This window comes from Notamacropus eugenii, chromosome 1 (genome assembly GCF_028372415.1).
Source record: "Notamacropus eugenii isolate mMacEug1 chromosome 1, mMacEug1.pri_v2, whole genome shotgun sequence".
Lineage (NCBI taxonomy): Eukaryota > Metazoa > Chordata > Mammalia > Diprotodontia > Macropodidae > Notamacropus > Notamacropus eugenii.
In genome coordinates, this window is record NC_092872.1 from 173,049,634 (window position 1) to 173,068,106 (window position 18,473).

At 35.2% G+C, this 18,473-nt stretch overlaps 1 protein-coding gene across 2 annotated transcripts in view; it reads left to right on the forward strand.

Moving 5' to 3' along the window:
• Positions 1-18,473, forward strand: part of ABHD17C (abhydrolase domain containing 17C, depalmitoylase) — a 70,556-nt gene that overhangs the window by 32,771 nt on the left and 19,312 nt on the right. The window contains exon 2 of one of the 2 annotated variants that reach the window (XM_072619202.1): positions 16,619-16,777. The exons of the other annotated variant lie outside the window; for it this stretch is intronic. Coding sequence (XP_072475303.1) covers positions 16,619-16,777 — 159 coding nt within the window. The remainder of the gene's footprint in view (positions 1-16,618; positions 16,778-18,473) is intronic. 2 annotated transcript variants of the gene reach the window in all.

Below are 18,473 nucleotides of genomic sequence, written 5' to 3' on the forward strand. Positions count from 1 at the left end.
ATATTTGAAGCAACTCAATTCTGACTTATTCAAGCAAGTTATTAGTAGTAAAGAAAAATATTTAATGGGTAGGGAAATGACACATACATAAGTAATGATCATTTCATATTGAAATTCATAATCTAAATATCAGTTGCCAAAACATGGCAACTAAAAGTGACTTAAAAAGCATGTCAGCCTACGAATACTTGGGCATACTTGTCAACCAGAGGGAGATGATGACTAATGGTAGCACAATTTGAATTATAAACTCATCTGTAAAATCTTAAGACCGAGGATGATGTACAATTGAGAAGTTTTACCTCATAAAAGAAAAGCAGTGGGAGGGTTAAAAAAAAAAACTCTTAAAAGAAAACTGGAGAGACCCAGCTATGCAAAATTGTCCTGTTGAAGTATAATCATCCTGAGGACTTTGAGGAATGAAAATGGAAGGAGAACAATAAGCAAGAAAAATGGAATAGATTTGCTCAGTTCTTTTGTTCATGTGACTCCATGATGACCTCTATTTGTTTGATTGCCTTTTTGTTATTCAGCAAACATTAATATTTTAGCAGAACCAATGAGAAAAGAGGGTTACACATGAAACCACATATGTGTGCTGTGTAGTTCTGTGCATGCTATCAGCTTGGCCCTTCTCTGGGCCCTCCTGTGATCTTAACTCTTTTATTTTCTTAATTCGTTGTTACCCTACTCACACTTTTCCCTCATAAAAGCTCTCTAATAACAAGTAAGTGTAGTCAAAAGAAATCCATACATTATATGTGTTTGAAAATATGTATCTCAAAAAAGAAAGAAAAAGAAACAACGTGCATCTCATTCTGCATCTCTGGGCCATAGTCTCTTTGAAGAAGCTGGGAAGTGTATTGTCATTGGCCTTCTGGAGTTAGACTTACCATTTGAAACAAAATTTTGCTTTTATATCACCAAAGTTTCTTATATTATCCTCCTTCCCACCTCCAAAGGAAACATCTCATGTTACCAAAAATATTTTTTAGAGAAAAAAACAGCAAAACTGATCAATATATTAAAAAAGGTTGAAAGCATATACAATGTTTCCCACCTGTGAACCTTCCATTTCTGCAGAGGAGTGAGGTGAAAGTGTCTTCTCATCTCTTTCTTGGGCCATGCTTGTTACGTTCTAATTTTGCACTGAGTTTTGGTTGTTTTGTGATAGTTCTTTAGCTTTACGTTGCTGTACTCATTGTGTATATTGTTTTCTTTGCTCTTCATTCTGCATAATTTTTGTAAGCCTAAGAATATTTCTTTGTATTCATCATATTCATCACTTTTTACAGCGTAATAGTATGCTATTACATTCACGTATCACAGTTTCTCTGACCGTTCCTTAATCAGTGTACATCTACGTTGTTTCTAGTTCTTGTCAATCACAGAAAGTGCTGCTAAATATTTCATTATATGTGGAAAGAAGATTTTCTTCTTTTCAGTGACTTTTCTACAACTATGCCTAGCTATAGAATCTCTGGGTCAAAAGATTTGAATATTTTAGTCATTTTATTTGCATATTTCCAAAGATTGGTTAATACATTGATCAGCATTCTTAAGGCTTTTTCAGAATTGTTTTCCTTTACATTACATTTGTCATTTATAAATTGTTTTCCTGGTTCTGTTCATTTCCCTCTGTATCCATTTATACAAGTATTCCTGAGTTTCTCTGAATCTGTCCCCTTTCCTCATTTCTTACAGAACAAATGATATTCTGTTATATGTATATGTCATTTGTTTAGCCATTCCTGAATTGATAAATATACCAAAGATTTTCATTCCAATTTTTTTTTTTGTCACCAAAGATAGGCTGTATAGGCACTGCTTTTGGATGCTGTATCTGCTTATAGTGGAAATAGAAATGGCTTTAAAGTAGAAGTTCTTAGCCTGTTTTTGCATCATGGTAGACCCCTTTGGCAGTGCAGTGAAGCCTGGGATTCTCTTAGAATATTTCTAAATGTATAAAGTACAGAGGGTTATAAAGCAAACCAGTTCTTTAAAATAAAGTTATAAAATTTTTTTTAAGTTCGTGGACCTTAGGTTGAGAAGCCCTGTTCTAAGCAGAAAAAAAGATAGGAAAAAAAGCTGAATTAGGTCAAATGTGCATGCAAAAGTTAAAACCAGAGGTGACACAATTATTGTCTTATTATGTGATTGATTCACAAAGATATTTGAAGGGAGAAAATACCCAAAGTGTGGACAAAAACTCAAACTTTACCCAATACCCAAAAAGGATAACTGAGATTACCAACCTATGGGCTCACTTTCCCATCTATATGAAATATGTATGAGAATTCTGTGCATATGCACTGAGAGTATTAGTAGGAAGTAGTAGGAAGTCTTCACTGGTAGACTACATTTTTGCCATCACATCATTGACTGTAGAGAATGTGATATAATAATAGCTAGCATTTATTTAGCACAAAAGGTTTGCAAAGTATTTTACAAATATTATCTCATTTTGTCCTCATAGCAACCCTTGGAGGAAGGTGTTATTTTTATCCCTATCTTACTATGAGGAAACTGAGGTAGAGGTTAAGTGATTTGAGGCCACATAACCAGCTAACTTTCTGAATCTAGATTTGAACTTAGGTCTGCTAGATTCAGCAGTCTACACACTGTGCCACTTACCTGCCTTTAAAAGCATTTGATTTGTAGGGCAGTGTATGGTAAAGAGTCATTTCAAAGGTGTTTTTCCCCTGGCAAAGTTTCTCATCCATATATCAGGGTTATTATTCAAGCATTTCTGAAACATCTAACAACAAAGTTAATATTGTCAACAACCCTCTGAGCAGAAATATCAGATGAAATATAAATGGAGAAATATGCTCACCAGAAGTGCTTAGCACTTTCTTGGAGGAGACCCATTGGAGAGTCCAAAAGGGGGGGGGGGGGGAGAGAGAGAGAGAGAGAGAAGGAGAGAGAGAGAGAGAGAGAGAGAGAGAGAGAGTGTTGACGAGAGACCATATGAATGGATACATTGGGACCAGAATTAAACAGGAAGAGAAAAGTAGAATGGATTGCCTTGGAAAATTGCGAAGCTTCTTTAATGATCACAGAAACAAAGTCCCACTTTTTTTTTAATACCAGTATTCTACCAGTGTTTTATGACCTCCAGTCATGACTGTTGTGGTCTCCAAAAAATTAAAATGAATATTGCATAAAGGGAATTAGATGCATGGTGAGAGTGAGTTATAAAATATGACGTACAAGGAACTTGAAGAACAACTGGTATAAAAGAAATGTGTGACTGGAAAAAAGAGGAACCAGTCATGTGCAGAATTGAAGTGTAGCAGGTAAACAGCCTGAGTACTCTACTGGTCACAATATGAGGAGAAAATGAGGAAGATGTCTAGCCCTGTAGGTCAGTTCCCCTGTGGCAAACATAGATGAGGACTTAAATAAGAGTCACACAAGATGGAAAGGTATAGATGGGTTATAATCTGCATTTCTGGAGGGAACAGCCAAATCAATGAGGTCACAGATTTATTTGAGCAAAAGTGAAATTGGTTGCATTTTAATAACTAGGAGACGGACGATTTCTAGTGTAGGACTCATTTCCAAATCCTCCTTCCATTGATCCTCATTCAGTCAGCTTATTAGGGTAAAGGTCAAAATCAGCAGCAAATTAGAAGATTAAAAATGAGAGAAAGGCATTCAATTGAGGTAACTCCACTCATAGCTTTTATAACTGGTTTTTGGCACCAAAAATAGGGAAAAATAGAAAAATACGACATTGATAACCTATCGCTCTTTCATAAGATTGTACTATCAGGTAATAGTCAGGGCCTTGTTGAAAGCAACATGAATTTGAGTTTTCAGTGAATTAGTGATTGATTTCTCAGGTAATATTAAGAAATCCTGCAGAATTAGAGAAAGTTAATACTGAGAATCAGTCAAGTTTAAGGAATGAAGTATCTAAAGATCTCAGAAAATGGTGTTTGAGACTGTTTTGGTGGAAACAAAAATTAGATTGTAGGAATTTTAAAAAGAATGTGGTGAGGAAATGGAAGTAACAAGTATAGCACAAAGGCAATATTGAAGTGGGTAATTGTTGAGCTAGGCTGGATATGAAGTTGAAATATAAGCACCTTTGGGCATGTAGCATTGCTGTTGTTCCTGGTGCTATGTGTCAAGGAGCTCTACTTTGTTGAAATTTTAGCAGTAGTAAAATCATTTAATTTTTATGTGGATAGATTATGGATATGGATAGACTCTCCATTGAGATGAAATGCAGCATTGTTGTCATATACCTTTATTGAGTTTTTCTTTTTCTGAAATAATTTAAATTAGAAAACATAATGTACTGTGTGTACTACCAAAGAAAAATTAATACCACAGAAGAATAAGCACAAGAAAATAAACAGACCAGGGCAAGAACTGAAGCATAGGAATGGAGATTAAAAGGGCCAGGCATTTCTCAGTCCAGACCATAGGCTACCACTCTTTTTCTCTGCAAAAAAAGAATGTAGTCTTCCCTGAGGTCTTTGATTATTTAAATAAATATACCCTAGAGATATGATTGTAGAAATTTTGTAACTGGTTATATGGTAAAGCAGTGCTTGAAGTGTGGTCCTGGCCTTGGGCTCAGGGAGGTCCTCAAGATCCTTTCAGGGGGTTCTCAAGGTCAAAACAATTGTCTTAATAATACTACATTACTTACCTATTAAAATATTCTTCCCTTTTCCAGCTACATATAACTTAGGCTGGATTTCCTTTCTATGTACTTCAAAGCAACATATCACAGCAGAGATACAGAAACAGTGGAACATTTTCAGTCTCTTCTGACTCTTGGTGTCTTACAGAATTTGGATTTAATTCAAAATTTGTAGTAATTGGACACAGGCTAGAGTAATGTTTGCCCTGTATCATACCTGGAAAGAAAGTAGGCTTGATTAAGTAAATATTTACTGATGTAATGAACAGACTGTATTTGAAGACTTTAAAATATTGCTTTATAAGTAAAATATGGCATCAGTGTAAACAATGCTTAAACTGTTCCTTTGATATAATCAATAGTTAGAGTTTATTATTATCTACTGAAGACAGACCTAACTAAGTAGTTATAATTATAGCAGAAACTTAAAAGTAATATTACTTTAAAATTATGTGATCAGACTTTTTACATAATAATCTCCCATTTGCTACAAATGACTGAGTTTTTACTGTGCTTACATTAGCCACCTGTTATAAATTAATTTTTTTCACAAATGATTACCATGGGTGTTTTATGCTAATTGGAAGGGTGAGAAGGGAAAGCCAAAGGTATTGGAATCAGGAGGAAGAAATGAGTGATGGTAAGAAAACATAGCATAAAGTGGGTGCAAAAGAGTGGAACCTGAGAGAAAAATAAGAAAGAAGGACAAACTTGGAGCCCTAAAGAGGAAAGAAGGAGGTCACTCCAAGCATTCTTTCCTTTTCATATAAATACTTGCTACACATTGCTACATGGGGCAGGAACTCTGAAATGGTTTATAGTGCTGCCACTTTGCCATCCAAAAGTTCTCCTGATTATTGTCTTTAAATTTTTAGTCCTAATGAGTGTAGCAGAAGCCGAAATGGGATTGTGATCCAGGAAACCAAAATGTATATACTAAGTAGCATGCAAGATAATCCCAAAGTAGATAAAAGTCTTTTTGTTCAGTTGTTTCATCATGGCTGACTTTTTGTGAATCCTATTTGGGGTTTTTCTTGGTAAAGACATTGGAATGGCATGACATATGTCTCTCTCTAGCTCATTTTATAGATGAGGAAACTGAGGCTGCCAACAGGTTTAAGTAACTTGCCCAGGACCACATGGCTAGTAAGTGTCTGAGGCCAGATTTGAACTCAAGAAGATGAGTCTCTGACTCCAGGCCTGGCTCGCTATCCACTGTGACAGCTAGCTGCCCAAAGCAGGTAAAGTCCATTTTGCTGTAACTTCTTTGGATCACTGCACAATGATCTAAAATATGTAGGTAATATACAGATGAATTCTTTGCTTTAAAAATTCTATTTCCACATTAACAGTATTTTCTATGACATTAAACCTAGGTTTTTGCTTTTGACTACATATTCCCTTGGGTGAATGGAGGGAAGGTAAAAACAAATGACCTAGTAAATTTAAATGAGTTAGTTATTATTTGAGGGGGTAGGGGAATGGTATAAGACAGCATTGTGTTGATGCTTCTCAGATGTTAGATTGCTATAAAATGACGATTCTTTCTTGTCATCAAGATAGTTGTAGAGACCTAGTTTTGAGGCATCTAGGTAGCACAAAAGATGGAATACTGGATTTGGAATCAGAAGGACCTGAGTTCAAATCCAATGTCAGATGCATACTAGCTGTGTGACCTTGGGCAGCTCAGTAGCTTTTCCTTTAGTTTTCTCATCTATAAAATGGAGATAATAATAGCACTTCTCAAGGGTGTTGTAAGAATAAAATGGGGTAATTTAGTACAATTAAAACTGTAATAGATCTGAATAAAAGCTTCTTGGTGGTGGTGTGGATAATGCCAAATTTTCATTGCCATAGGATAATTATGTTGACTATAGTCTTAGCGTAAGTGAATTAGAATTAGAAAATGCTGTTTGACTTGGAGTGGGTCTAAAAGAGAGTTAATTGTAGTTTGTTTTTAAAGAATTTTACTGCATCTCTAAAAAGTAAGAGAGAAAACAAATGATTGCAAACAAATCTTGGAAGCACATATTGCTGCTTAAATCGGGTATAAAAGAGGTAATGTTCTAAGTCCAGAAAACAATCCTGATTAACATAATAAATCTGATTTTGAAGAAAGTCATAAAACAAAATTATATTCTTCCCTTTAGCATTAGACTGAATTGAATAAATTATACTTTGAGTATTTTGTAAATTTTACCAAGGTAAATTGCCTTAACAAAGGTGATTTTTACATATTAGACACTCAATCCATGATCGTTGAAGAAATACATATCTACTTAACTTTCAGTTTTCTTTTCTTTGGTGAATTTTTGGACTTGAGTCACAATTCAGAGGATCCCAAACACTTTAAATAAAAATCCGTTTTGATCATTCTGACTTAAAATGTAGGTAAAATGCTGTTCTAAAAATGTGACATGAGAAGGCTTATTGCAAATTAATGAAGGATTACCTTAATTAGAATATACTGTTTTTCAGCAAAGCATTGTAAATTCTTTAATAAATTCAGCATCTTTGAGCCACTGCTCTAAAATGGGAAGGCTATTCTATGCTATACCATTTTTCTATTTTTGTAATACATTTAAGAAAGTGAAATATAGTATGATGCAGAATAAAAGCCAACTTGTGAATTTTGTGAAAATTCCACTTTTACCCTGTACTAGTTATATGGAGATATACTAGGTTGGTACCATAGATGGAGTACCAGGCCTGCAGTCAGGAAGACTCATCTTTGTGAATTCAAATCTGGCCTTAGACACTCTCTGGCTGTGTGACTTTATGCAGATTACTTCACCCTGTTGACCTCAGTTAAGTTTCCTCATCTACAAAAGGAGCTGGAGAAGGAAATAGCAAACCACTCTAGGATTTTTGCCAAGAAAACTCTAAATAGGGTACGACTGAACAGCAACACACTTTGTCTCATTGATATCTTCAGAAACTTCTCCAGCCTGCTGTTTAAGTAGCTCTTGCTGGGAAATAATTTGAAGCCCTAATCTTGCTCCCTCATTCTGTTCACAACAGCAGGTGAGGAGTGTCAGTTATCTCTCTCTGCTCTTGTGCCTCCACTGCACCCTGGTGAGAACTTGGTGAGATAGTAACAACCACAAGGATTCATGATGAAGCATGCTATCCTCCTCCAGAGAGAGAACAGATATAACTCAGAGTGCAGGTTGAAGCATATGTTCTTTTCTTTTTTTTGTATTTTTGGACTTGACTAATGTGGAAATTTGTTTTACATGACTATACTTAATTTGTAATGGGCATTGTTTTTCTTGCCTTATCAGCAGGTAAGGAGAAAGGAAGAAAATTTGGAACTGAAAATAAAATTGAATTTTAAATTAGAGTAAAGCATCTGAGGTAGTGATAGAGATTTTAAAAAAATACTTAGGAACCACTCTGTATTTCTAAACCTTTACTCTCCACTCCATCTGGGCACTGTCACTTGTGATCTCAAATCTATCCATTTTTTTTGGCTACTTCTTTTTCTTAATAGGAAATAAATAGAGATTCTTTAAGACAAACTTTGGTAAAGTATCAAGTTTTTTTTACTTTTGATGTTGTGTTTTTACTGAACCTTTTCTCTTTTCTAAACCTTTGTTGCCTAATATCCTTTGCTAGGTCTTTGACTCCCATCCCCTTGTCTTGTCATCTGTATCCCTGACCCATTGTTTTCTACTGTCCCTGCTTGTGTTCGTAGCCCTTAGTTTGAGTTCCTGCTTTCTATTGCCTAATTTCCATACCCCTTTTTTCTGTTTTGCCCCCCCTTAGCCTCATAGATTCCTGGTTCGTAATCATTTCTCTGGTTGCTATCAGTCAGTTAATCAGCAAATGCTTATCAAGCATTTATTAAGTGCTGAGCACTGTGCTAAACTCTGAGAATACAAATATAAGCAAAAGGAAAGAGTTCCTGCCTCTGAAGAGCTTGCATTGTAATGGGAAGACAACACAGACAAGGAAATTAAAAAGATAGGGAGTGTAGGGCTAGAAGGTACCTGGCACACAGCATAATGGAGAAGTTCAGATTGCTGCCTGGTGAGACATGAAAGATGTCTGGCCCGGGTTCCTTTCTTAAAGAGATGTTCTGGGATGAGTTGTCCAATCAGAATTAGGAGCTGCAAGCTGAATTCCAAGTATGAAGTCATCTTCAAAGTTGAAGAGGTTTCTGGGGCATGATGGAGAAATCTGTGCTGTAGTGTGGGGAGAGATGCAGAGAAGTGAAGTTCCCAAATGCATTCTGCCGCTTGTTTGAGTCATAGCATTGTGTTTGGCTGTTTTTTCTTTTTTATTCTTCTCATTTGTTTTTAATGTATACCTTAGAATGATAACTTTGCCTTCCTCGCTATCCAGTTTGGACTTCTAGTGATCTGAACCTGGTGCGTGATATTCTGTGTCTTCCAAACTAAATTATAAATTCCTTGAGGACAGAAGCCATATCTCCTTTCTAGATAGCCCCTAAAGCACCTATTCCCAGTGTCTCAGTATTGAAAAATAGGCAGCATTTTGAAATTCGTTTCCCTTTATCTTCTCTTGATCTGTCTAGAATAGTAATAACTAATGCTTTAAAGCAAATTGCTTTACATGTATAATTTCATTTCATCCTCATAAACAACTCTGTGATGTGTAGGCTCTTAAGATTCCATTTTACTGATGAAGAAACTAAGGCCTAGAGATTAAGTGACACAACCAGTCACATAGCTACTTAATGTCAGGCAGAATTTGAACTGAGGTATTCCCATTATTACAGTTTTTATTCATTGTAACATCTAGCTACCTTACTGAGCCAGTGGATGAGACACTTCTTTTTTAAAACATAGGTTGCACTGTTTGCCCCTTAGAGTGAGTAAGCATACTGACCAGCGAAAAGGTTCTTTTTACTAAGGCTTAATACTTTTAATATGGTCTTCCATTAGATTAAGGGAAGCTACCAAGTAACTTCTTGGGGCAGTTACTTTTTCTAGCCTTTCAATATTTGTTTCTCTTGGAAATGACTATTTACATCTTGAAGAATACTCTCCAAATAAATATTCTATACCGATATGTTTTAATACTAATAATCATAGCTTATATTTAAATCCATTAGCATATTTTATAGGTCATAAACTCCTTTAGGACAGGCCACTTATCCCCAGTGCATAGCATAAGGACTACTATATAGTAGGCACTTATTAAATGCAGATTGATTGATTGATAACTCCTCCTTGTTGCTACTGACTCAAATTACTTATACATGTGATTCGTTGAAATTTGTGTAATCATGTCATCTTATTTACGTGAGCATCACTTATTGCTAAAGTGTGCCCATATTCTACTGTCATCTATTTGCAAGTATTTCCCAAATCTGTATCTAATGCTTAGCTCTTCCCTGAGTTTCAGATTTATGTGTCTAAAAAAGTAAGCATTAGTTATCTCTGAAAACCTGTTCCTCTGACTTCCCTCTGATATTTATTCCTGCTCTTGGCATTATCATTTTCCTAGTTACCTGGTCTCAAAGGTATTCCACCCCCCCCCTTATGCCAAATGTCACTGCAGTTTCCATGATTTTTAAAATTTTTGCATCAGATCCCTCTTTTCTATAACCGCACCGTCACCCTAGTTCATGTTTCTTGCTTAGACAATTAATTACAGGTGTCTTCTAAATCTGTCTTACAGTATAGCCTACATATACTAGTAACAGATTAAGTTTCCTAATTTATAGATCTGATTATGTTACTTCCCTACTTGAGAATCATAATGACTTACCTATTTCCTCTTTCATAAAAACCATTCTGTATGCTCTCTCCTATATCTACCAATAAACACAGTCAAGCAAAACCCATCAACATGTTGCCCATGTCTGAAAATGAATGCCTTATTTTTACCTATTTCCACTACTCCTTTGCAGAAATGTTCAAGGTATGTTTCACCATTAAAATCTAAGACGTTGTTCACAGCATTGATCAAAGTGCCAAAATCTTTCATTATTGTTTTACAAATTCTTCAGCTTGTTTTACTCTATATCAGTCATATGGATAGTCCCAAGTTTCTCTGAATTCTTCAGGTTAACAATTTGTTGGGTGTAATTAATATTCTATTACATTCATACATTACGGTTTGTCCAGTCATTCCTTTTCGTTTTCATTGGTACTATAAAAGATAATATTCTAAATATTAGGCCTTTTCTACTGTCTTTGATCTCCTTGGAGATATATGCCTTACTAGTAGAAAATTCTTCCCTGGGAGTTTGTTGCTGATTTAAAGGGTAGGGTATGTAAAATTTAGTGACTTTTTCAGTCACTAAATAATATAATTCCAAATTGTTTTCCTTTGGACCAGTTTATGGTTCTTTCAGCAGTGCATTAGTGTGCCTGGCTTCCCATAATACTTGTAGCATATACCATTTTCATCTTTTGTAATTTTTGAAAATTTGATGTGTATGAAATAAATTCCCAGTACTGTTTTAGTTTGTATTTATCATAGTGATTTGGAACATTCTTCTGTTGATTTATTCATAAGCTTGTATTTCTTTTGTTGAGAACTGCCTGTTCATATTTTTAACTTTTTATTTTAGGGTAATGGTCCTTGTTTTTATATATTTATATCAAGTCTCTGTATATTTTGCTAACTAGCCTTTATCAAAACTATTTGCTGCATTATATTTTTTCTTAATTTGCTTAATCTAAGTTGCATTGATTTTGCTGACACAGATGCTTTTCAGTTTCATGCAATAGAAATTTTCTGTTTTATCTTCTATTGTTATTTCTATCCCTTGTTTAGTTAAGTATTCTTCCTCTGGCCATAATTGTATGAAGTACTTTCTTCCATTCTCTAGTTTTTCATATGTGTGTGTATGTGTGTGTGTGTGTGTGTGTGTGTGTGTGTGTGTGTGATTTGTGATAGAGAATAGGGACTAGGACTTTGATTCAAATTGGTATAGGCAACCCTATACTCCAAAATGGTCGATCACTTTAATTCCTAATATTTGTCATCATTTCTCTTCAAATATTAGCTTAGTGTCCCTCCTGATAAATTTTGTTATTATTTTATGTAGTTGGTAGTTGTGGTATGGTACTGAATCTGTATATTGCTTTAGGTACTGTGATAATTTTTACATTGGCATAGTTCCACCAGGAACAGTGACTCTCAAATTATTTGTTTTCTACCATTTCTATAATAAGAGTTTTTAGAATTGTATTGATATACATACTAATTGTACTTTCAGTCAACAATCTATCAGGTATTTAGGGGGAAAGGAATAGGCATCAGTATAGTGCCTACTGTGTTCTAGGCACTGTGCTAAATGCTTTTTATAAAAACCTCATTTAATTCTCCCAGTAACCTTGCAAAGTAGACGTTATTAGTATTCCCATTTTACAGTTGAAGAAACTGAGGCAAACTGAGGATAAGTGACTTGCCTAAGGGTCATACAGCTATTAAGTATCTGAGACTGAATTTGAACTCAGGTCCTCTTGATTCTAGGCCCAGCATGCTATCCACTGCACTGCCAGCTTAAGAGCCTGCTGTGTGATGGTCATTGTATTAGAGATACAAGTTCAAAGAGCAAAGCTATCTCTACTTAGAAAGAGCTTATTCTAATGAGAGAGATGAGTACATATAAAATGTCTGTACAGCATGAATATAAAGTTTATACACATAAAATTGTTGAATACAAGACAGTTTGGTAAGGAAGGTACTATCACTTTTCAGGATCATGAAGTCTTCATGCAGAAGATGGTACTTGAGCTGTGTCTTAAAAGAAGAAAGCAGCTCTGTAATGTGGAGGGCAGCCAGTGCAAAGGCACCGGGAGGAGATGGAGTATTATGAGTGAGAAACAGGGCAGGCAGGTATGAAAAGGAATGTCCACTTAAGCTTGGAAAGATGAGCTGGAGCCACACTGTAGTTTTAAAGGTTAAACAGAGGAGATTATGTCTCTGGAGTTGGTTTGAGTTAGGGGAGTGATATGGCCAGATCTGTTTAGGATGGATTAGGGTAGTGAGAGACTGGAGGCTGGGAGAATAGATAGGAGCTTGTTGGAATAATCTAGGTGAGAGGTGATAAGGACCTGAATTTAGGTGGTAGTTGTATGGATGGAGAGCGCAGGGTTGGTCTTTTTATCAGGGTTTCTATTACTTGGATAAAGTTTTTCACTTTCTGTTTTAAGCTTGTTTATTCTCCTGACACTTTTCTTAAGATCACTAATTTAATTTTTTATTTTTTGCTTCAACTCTTCATTTCTTCTATGTGCTCTTAGGAGTTCTTATTTTCTGGTGTTCTGCTAGTTACTGCAAAGCTATTCTGGAATTTTAGGGTGTTCTCAAACCATAATATTTCTTTCATTGTATTGGTAGTTTTCTTCTCTACACTTGGAATAGTTGGTGAAGGACCCTCTCCATACTATTCCTTGGATGCTTCTGGTGTTTTTCAATGGCTAGAGTTACTGTCACTTCTGTTCTTTAATGCATAATCAAGAGTAGGAGTAGAGGTTTCCGAGCAGCCACAATGAGCTCTTTATTTGAAGTAGAGTAATCAGCAGACCTGTTTGAGATTTAGTCCTGTCTTCTCCATTAGTTTTGGTAGTATTCACGAAGGTATAGATTCATATACCTGGCAGAGTGTGGAATCCCAGAACATAGTTCCTTTTCTAGTTCTAGTTTAAGTTCTTTTCTTGCATTCTCAGGGTGGGTTAGTGGAAGTGAGATCGTGTTCCTCACTTGCTTAAGATACCCTATTGTAGTCTTGAACTGAGGAATTAATCTAGGGCCAGGATCTCTCCTATCTCTTTAGCATTCTAGGCCTTGTTGAGGGTGCCAAATTGGGGATGTCACTCACTTATAGCTAGTTGTTTGTGTAGTCCTGATTCAGATGACTAAGTCTAGGCCCCTACCTCCTGCTGCATATTGTGACAGCACCATACTTACTCCCTTCATAATCCTAAATTGGGGTGACTGACCACTATGTTTTGCCATACAACTAGATAAGCTGAAGGAGCTAGAGAATCAGTCTCGTAAATGAGGTTGCTGAGACAAGAATCTTAAACTTTGGGTTCTACCTTCTCTCATAGTTCTTCTGACTTCAAGTCCGTCACTCCTTGTACTGTGTTACTTATTCACTATTTTGAAAACTCCTTGAGATTAAGGACTTTAAAATTTTATCTTTGTATCTCCCTGAATATTTAGCATAGCAGCCGAAAAAGTAGCGTGCACTGAGTAAAACTTCACTGAATTAATGCTGAATCATCAATGACAAAGAACCTTAGACATCATCAAATGTATTTAATACTCGAATAGTACTATGATACCATGAACATAGTATAATATATTTAGAACTGCAAGGAACCTCAGAGGTCATCAGGTATAACCGTTTTATTTAATAGATGAGTAAACTCAGGCACAGAGAGATTAGTTGACTTGCACAAGGTCACACAGCTGGTGTCTGAGGTAGAATTTGAACCCAGTCCTTCCTATCTCCAAATCCTGCACTGAGTGCCATTACTACCCCCACAGTGCCTACATAATGTTACTGAGAGAAATTTGATTTATATAGATTTTCATTCAATAGCATAATATGTTTTAGAGGAATGTTTTCTTCAGTCACAACAGCACTCCATGGATAATTCCATATCATCAAAGTACAAACAAAGTCAGTTCTGTGATTAGTCATACCATTTTATTAGATGCAGGCACTTTATTTGAGTAGTTAATCAATATCCATAAATCTTAGATTTGTATTAAAAGCCATATCACTCAAAGGTGATTGGTGTTTGATATGTAATCTAAGATCTTCTTCTCTTGTTTCTTATGGAAATTTTAACTACTAAAGTTAATGTCATTTATTAGTTTATTGCCATTATTAGATATCAGTATGGTTATGGTTTTCAGTATCTGATTATACCATGAAATTAACAATAGATATGCCTAGTCAATTTTTTGGTAATAAATAAGGGTCTTTGGCCCCAAGGCCTCTAGAATCAGCACCTGCCTAATTTCTCAGGCAAGTGGGGTTGCTTTATATGGTGTAGCAATCTTAGAGATTCGAAAATTATGAAGCAAAATGATACCATTGGTAATTTGACTGCTTTATATTTCAGCGTGCTTGAAAGAAGGTAGCTGTGTCTTTTAAGTATTCTACACTGTTTCTTCTACTGTTGCTGGTACACACTTCTATATAGTTGATAAATGTACCAAAACATAGTCTTTATTACAATTAGATCATTAACATCTTATGATTTGATGAAAGGAACAGCAACAGGGGAGTCAAGAGATCAAAAGGTGCAGATTCTAACTCTGGCTTTGTCAGTGATAATAGTATGACTGTATGGTGTACAACATGACCTTGCCAGGTCTGTGTTTTCTCCAGTTCCAACCTAAATTAGATTTTATTTGAAAAGAAAGACTAGGGAAGGGAAGCTACTTTTTTGGGGGGGGAGGTAATCCACAGATCAAGAGAACTTTTACCTGACCCTGTTTAACCCCTCTCTTCTTATTCTTTCCTTTTTATTATAAGCCAGATTTTTTCAATAAGGAGTATACTACTTATCCTTTTTCCTGAACTGCACAATGTTCATTTAAAATCACATTATTTTACAAATGTTCTTAAAATGTTTTCTATGCATGCATGTTGTATACCTTTGTATTTTCAGATCTTTAAGGGTAAGAATTTGGTTTTTCATTTCTTTTGTATGTCCCTGCCTCCCAATTCCTGGTACAGTTCTCTTCACACAATAAGAGCTAAATAAATGCCTGATGATTTAAAGAATTTTAGAACACTGATACATATGTTATATATGTCCTGCTTCCCCTAGGAACCAGTAATAATGCAGTGCTTTTATAGATTACATTTGATAAGCAAAGTGTTTTGGGGAACCATTGCAGTCATAACTGTTTCATAACATTGCTTTGTGCTTGTCCTCATTTTATAGTAAGTGATACTTGATGGATTGCTCTGTTCTTTCACATCTTTCCTTGTCCTAAATTCTCTTCTCTCCACCCTACTCCTGAGGCTAAATCAATTTGAGAAAGAAAAAAAAAGTTTTCTCTTGGCAGGCTGCTGTGGTTGTCAGCATTAGTAGGAGCTAATCTGAATTCTTAATAAGAACTGCTGGAGAAAACTAAATAAGTTTGATCAATGAATGATAAAGGAGTCCTTGAAGCCTGGAGTAGACCATGTTATAGGAAGGATCACTTCCTCATGAAGGATTCTCATGTATTGTATATGAAGCTTTTGAGGAGTAAATTAAAATAGATTACACCAGCAGTGACTTGAGGCTGGTTAATACTATATAAATTATCTGAGAAGAATTCTAGAATCCTCAGGGGGACCTTGAATTTTAGGTGCCCTTTTGTGGTTTTGGTACTAGAGTATGTGTCTATCAAGAGCCCATTAATCAGTTTAGACATGAAATGCACTTTTGCCCCAAAATTTGAGAGTCATGAGGTAATTGCAGTAGCCTGAGAAAAGTTAGGAACATAGGAGGTTGGAACACTTAAGGTAAAATGGTGGAGTGTCTTCTCTTTATGGGGTTTTTGAAGGGCTAAATTATTTTTAAAGTATTATGATTTTATACTTATTTTGATGAATGTTTGATAGAAACTTAACATTGAGCACGATGACAGATGTTTAATTGTTTGTATTTAAATTAATTTTAATGCATAAACTATCATTGCAGTCACTTCCTCAGTTTTATCATCAGAATTCTTTACCCTTTTGTTCTCATGTACTTTTTTTCATGTGAACTTAGTGTATGTTCCATTCCCCTAGTTCTGCTTTTTTAGTTTGTGTTATTTCCAGAATTCTTTGTATTCCTTATATTTGTTAGTCTTAATTGCATTATAGTACGTCATTAATGGACCACAATTTATTTGATCATTTCCTCATTGTTGGATATTTAGTTTGCTTCCAGTTTTTTGCAATTACTTATGATGCTGCTATGACAGTCTGAACAGATATCTCTTTTTTGTTTTTGTTTTTGATAACACTTTCAGGGTATTATACCATCAATGGAATTATTGGGTCAAAGGGTGTATGATTATTTTTGTAACTTTTACTGCGTACTGCCAGATTCCTCTCCAAAAAGATTCTACAAGTTTGCAAATTCCACCAGCAATGAATGAATGTACCTGTTTCTCCACAATCCCGCCGCAGTGAGTTTCATTGCTTTTACTTATTTATGCTGGTTTGATGGGTGTGAGGTGGTATCTGGAAGTTGTTTTAAATTTTAATCTCTTGGCTTATCACTGAGGTTGAGCATTTTAAAAAAGTAATTATTGAGAATTTATATTTCCTTTTTTGAAGATTACTTATACTATTTTCTGATCATTTATCTTTTAATAACTGAATTGCTACTATGACTTTTAAACAATTCTTTATCCATTTCATAGGTGAAATTTATATCTGCTTTATGTATTCAAATATTTTTCCAGTCTGTTATTTTAAATTGAATTATTTTTATCTAGAAAATTTTATTGTAACATAGTCTAGATATTCATCTTTCTACCCCAAATTCCTTCCAATTATTGAATTAAAAAATTCTTTTCCCCAGTCATAATTGAGACTTACTTCATTCCGTTTTCTTTTTTTTTTTTGGAATTCTTTCTGTGATGGAATGATTTGATCAACCAGCTGGAATTTACTGGGATACCTGGTATAAGTTGTGATAAAGGCCACATTCTTGGAGGTTATGCAGAGAAATGATTTTGTTCTACAAATTAGATACAATTCTGTGTCCCTCCAGAATGTAGGATAAAGCATTGGCCGTAGTAAGTGCTTTAAAAATGTTTGCTGAATTGAATTAAAGTGTCCTGCCTAACAGAGTACTTTTTTGTAGTTGAGACTTATCTGTACTTTCTGAACAGAGTTTACATTTCTACCCCTTCAGTCACATAGCTAATATGGCCTGAGGTCTCAGAGGGCAAAAGAATTTATTTGATCATTTGGAGTCTGGATATAGGACTTGGTTTCTGTACCATTAGCATTACTATAGTAGTCACACTATTGATTATTTTCTTGATTTATTTGAAGTGTAATTTTTCTTACTTGGTTTCTTCAGTGTGTAATTTTATGGACCAATCCCAACTTTATATGGCTCTATTGAGGTTATTTTGTAAAATGCCCTTTTTAGGTCCAGCCAGCCTAGTAAGTGAGAGGATAGAGGTTGAATAGGACAGTCAAGAGTTCAAGAAAACACTGGGTACAGAACGACCTGCTTGCTGCATGTATGTAGGAGAGCTTATCAAAATTTCCACTTCCATCTTGGTTCCCATGATTTAGGATATGTCTCTTGAATCTATAGAATGTTGTTTAAGTAATTTACAAATTTGTTTTGCCAGCTTTTCAACATTATGTCACACCTGCTAAAGTTAAAATTGTTCATGACACATCGTACAGAGAGAACAGGGTTTGGTATGTGAAAAATAGATGCTTGATTTCAATAATAAAGGAGAGAAGGAGAGGAGGATGAAAAAATAATAGAAAGATATTAAGCAGAGCATAGGATAAAAGATGATAGTAAAAAATAACGAGGAGGAGGATAAAAAGTGATGATATAAAATGAAGGAAAAATTGAAAGAAGAGGGAAAATCAATTGGAATGTTAATCTTTTTGCTATGGAGGAAAAATTTCAACCTTCATCTTCATTGTCCTCGTGATTTAGCCGCTTGGTTCCTTCTACATTCTATTTCAGTGTTAGAGGATAAAAGGAAAACGTTACTCAGACAGCCGTCCACATTGCTTGCCTTGGTTTTCTATTACAGTGGAGCAGGAAGGAGAGATCAGACAATCAGTTAACAGGTATTTATTGTGAGACTACAGTATACTCAGTACTCTGCTAATCATCACCAG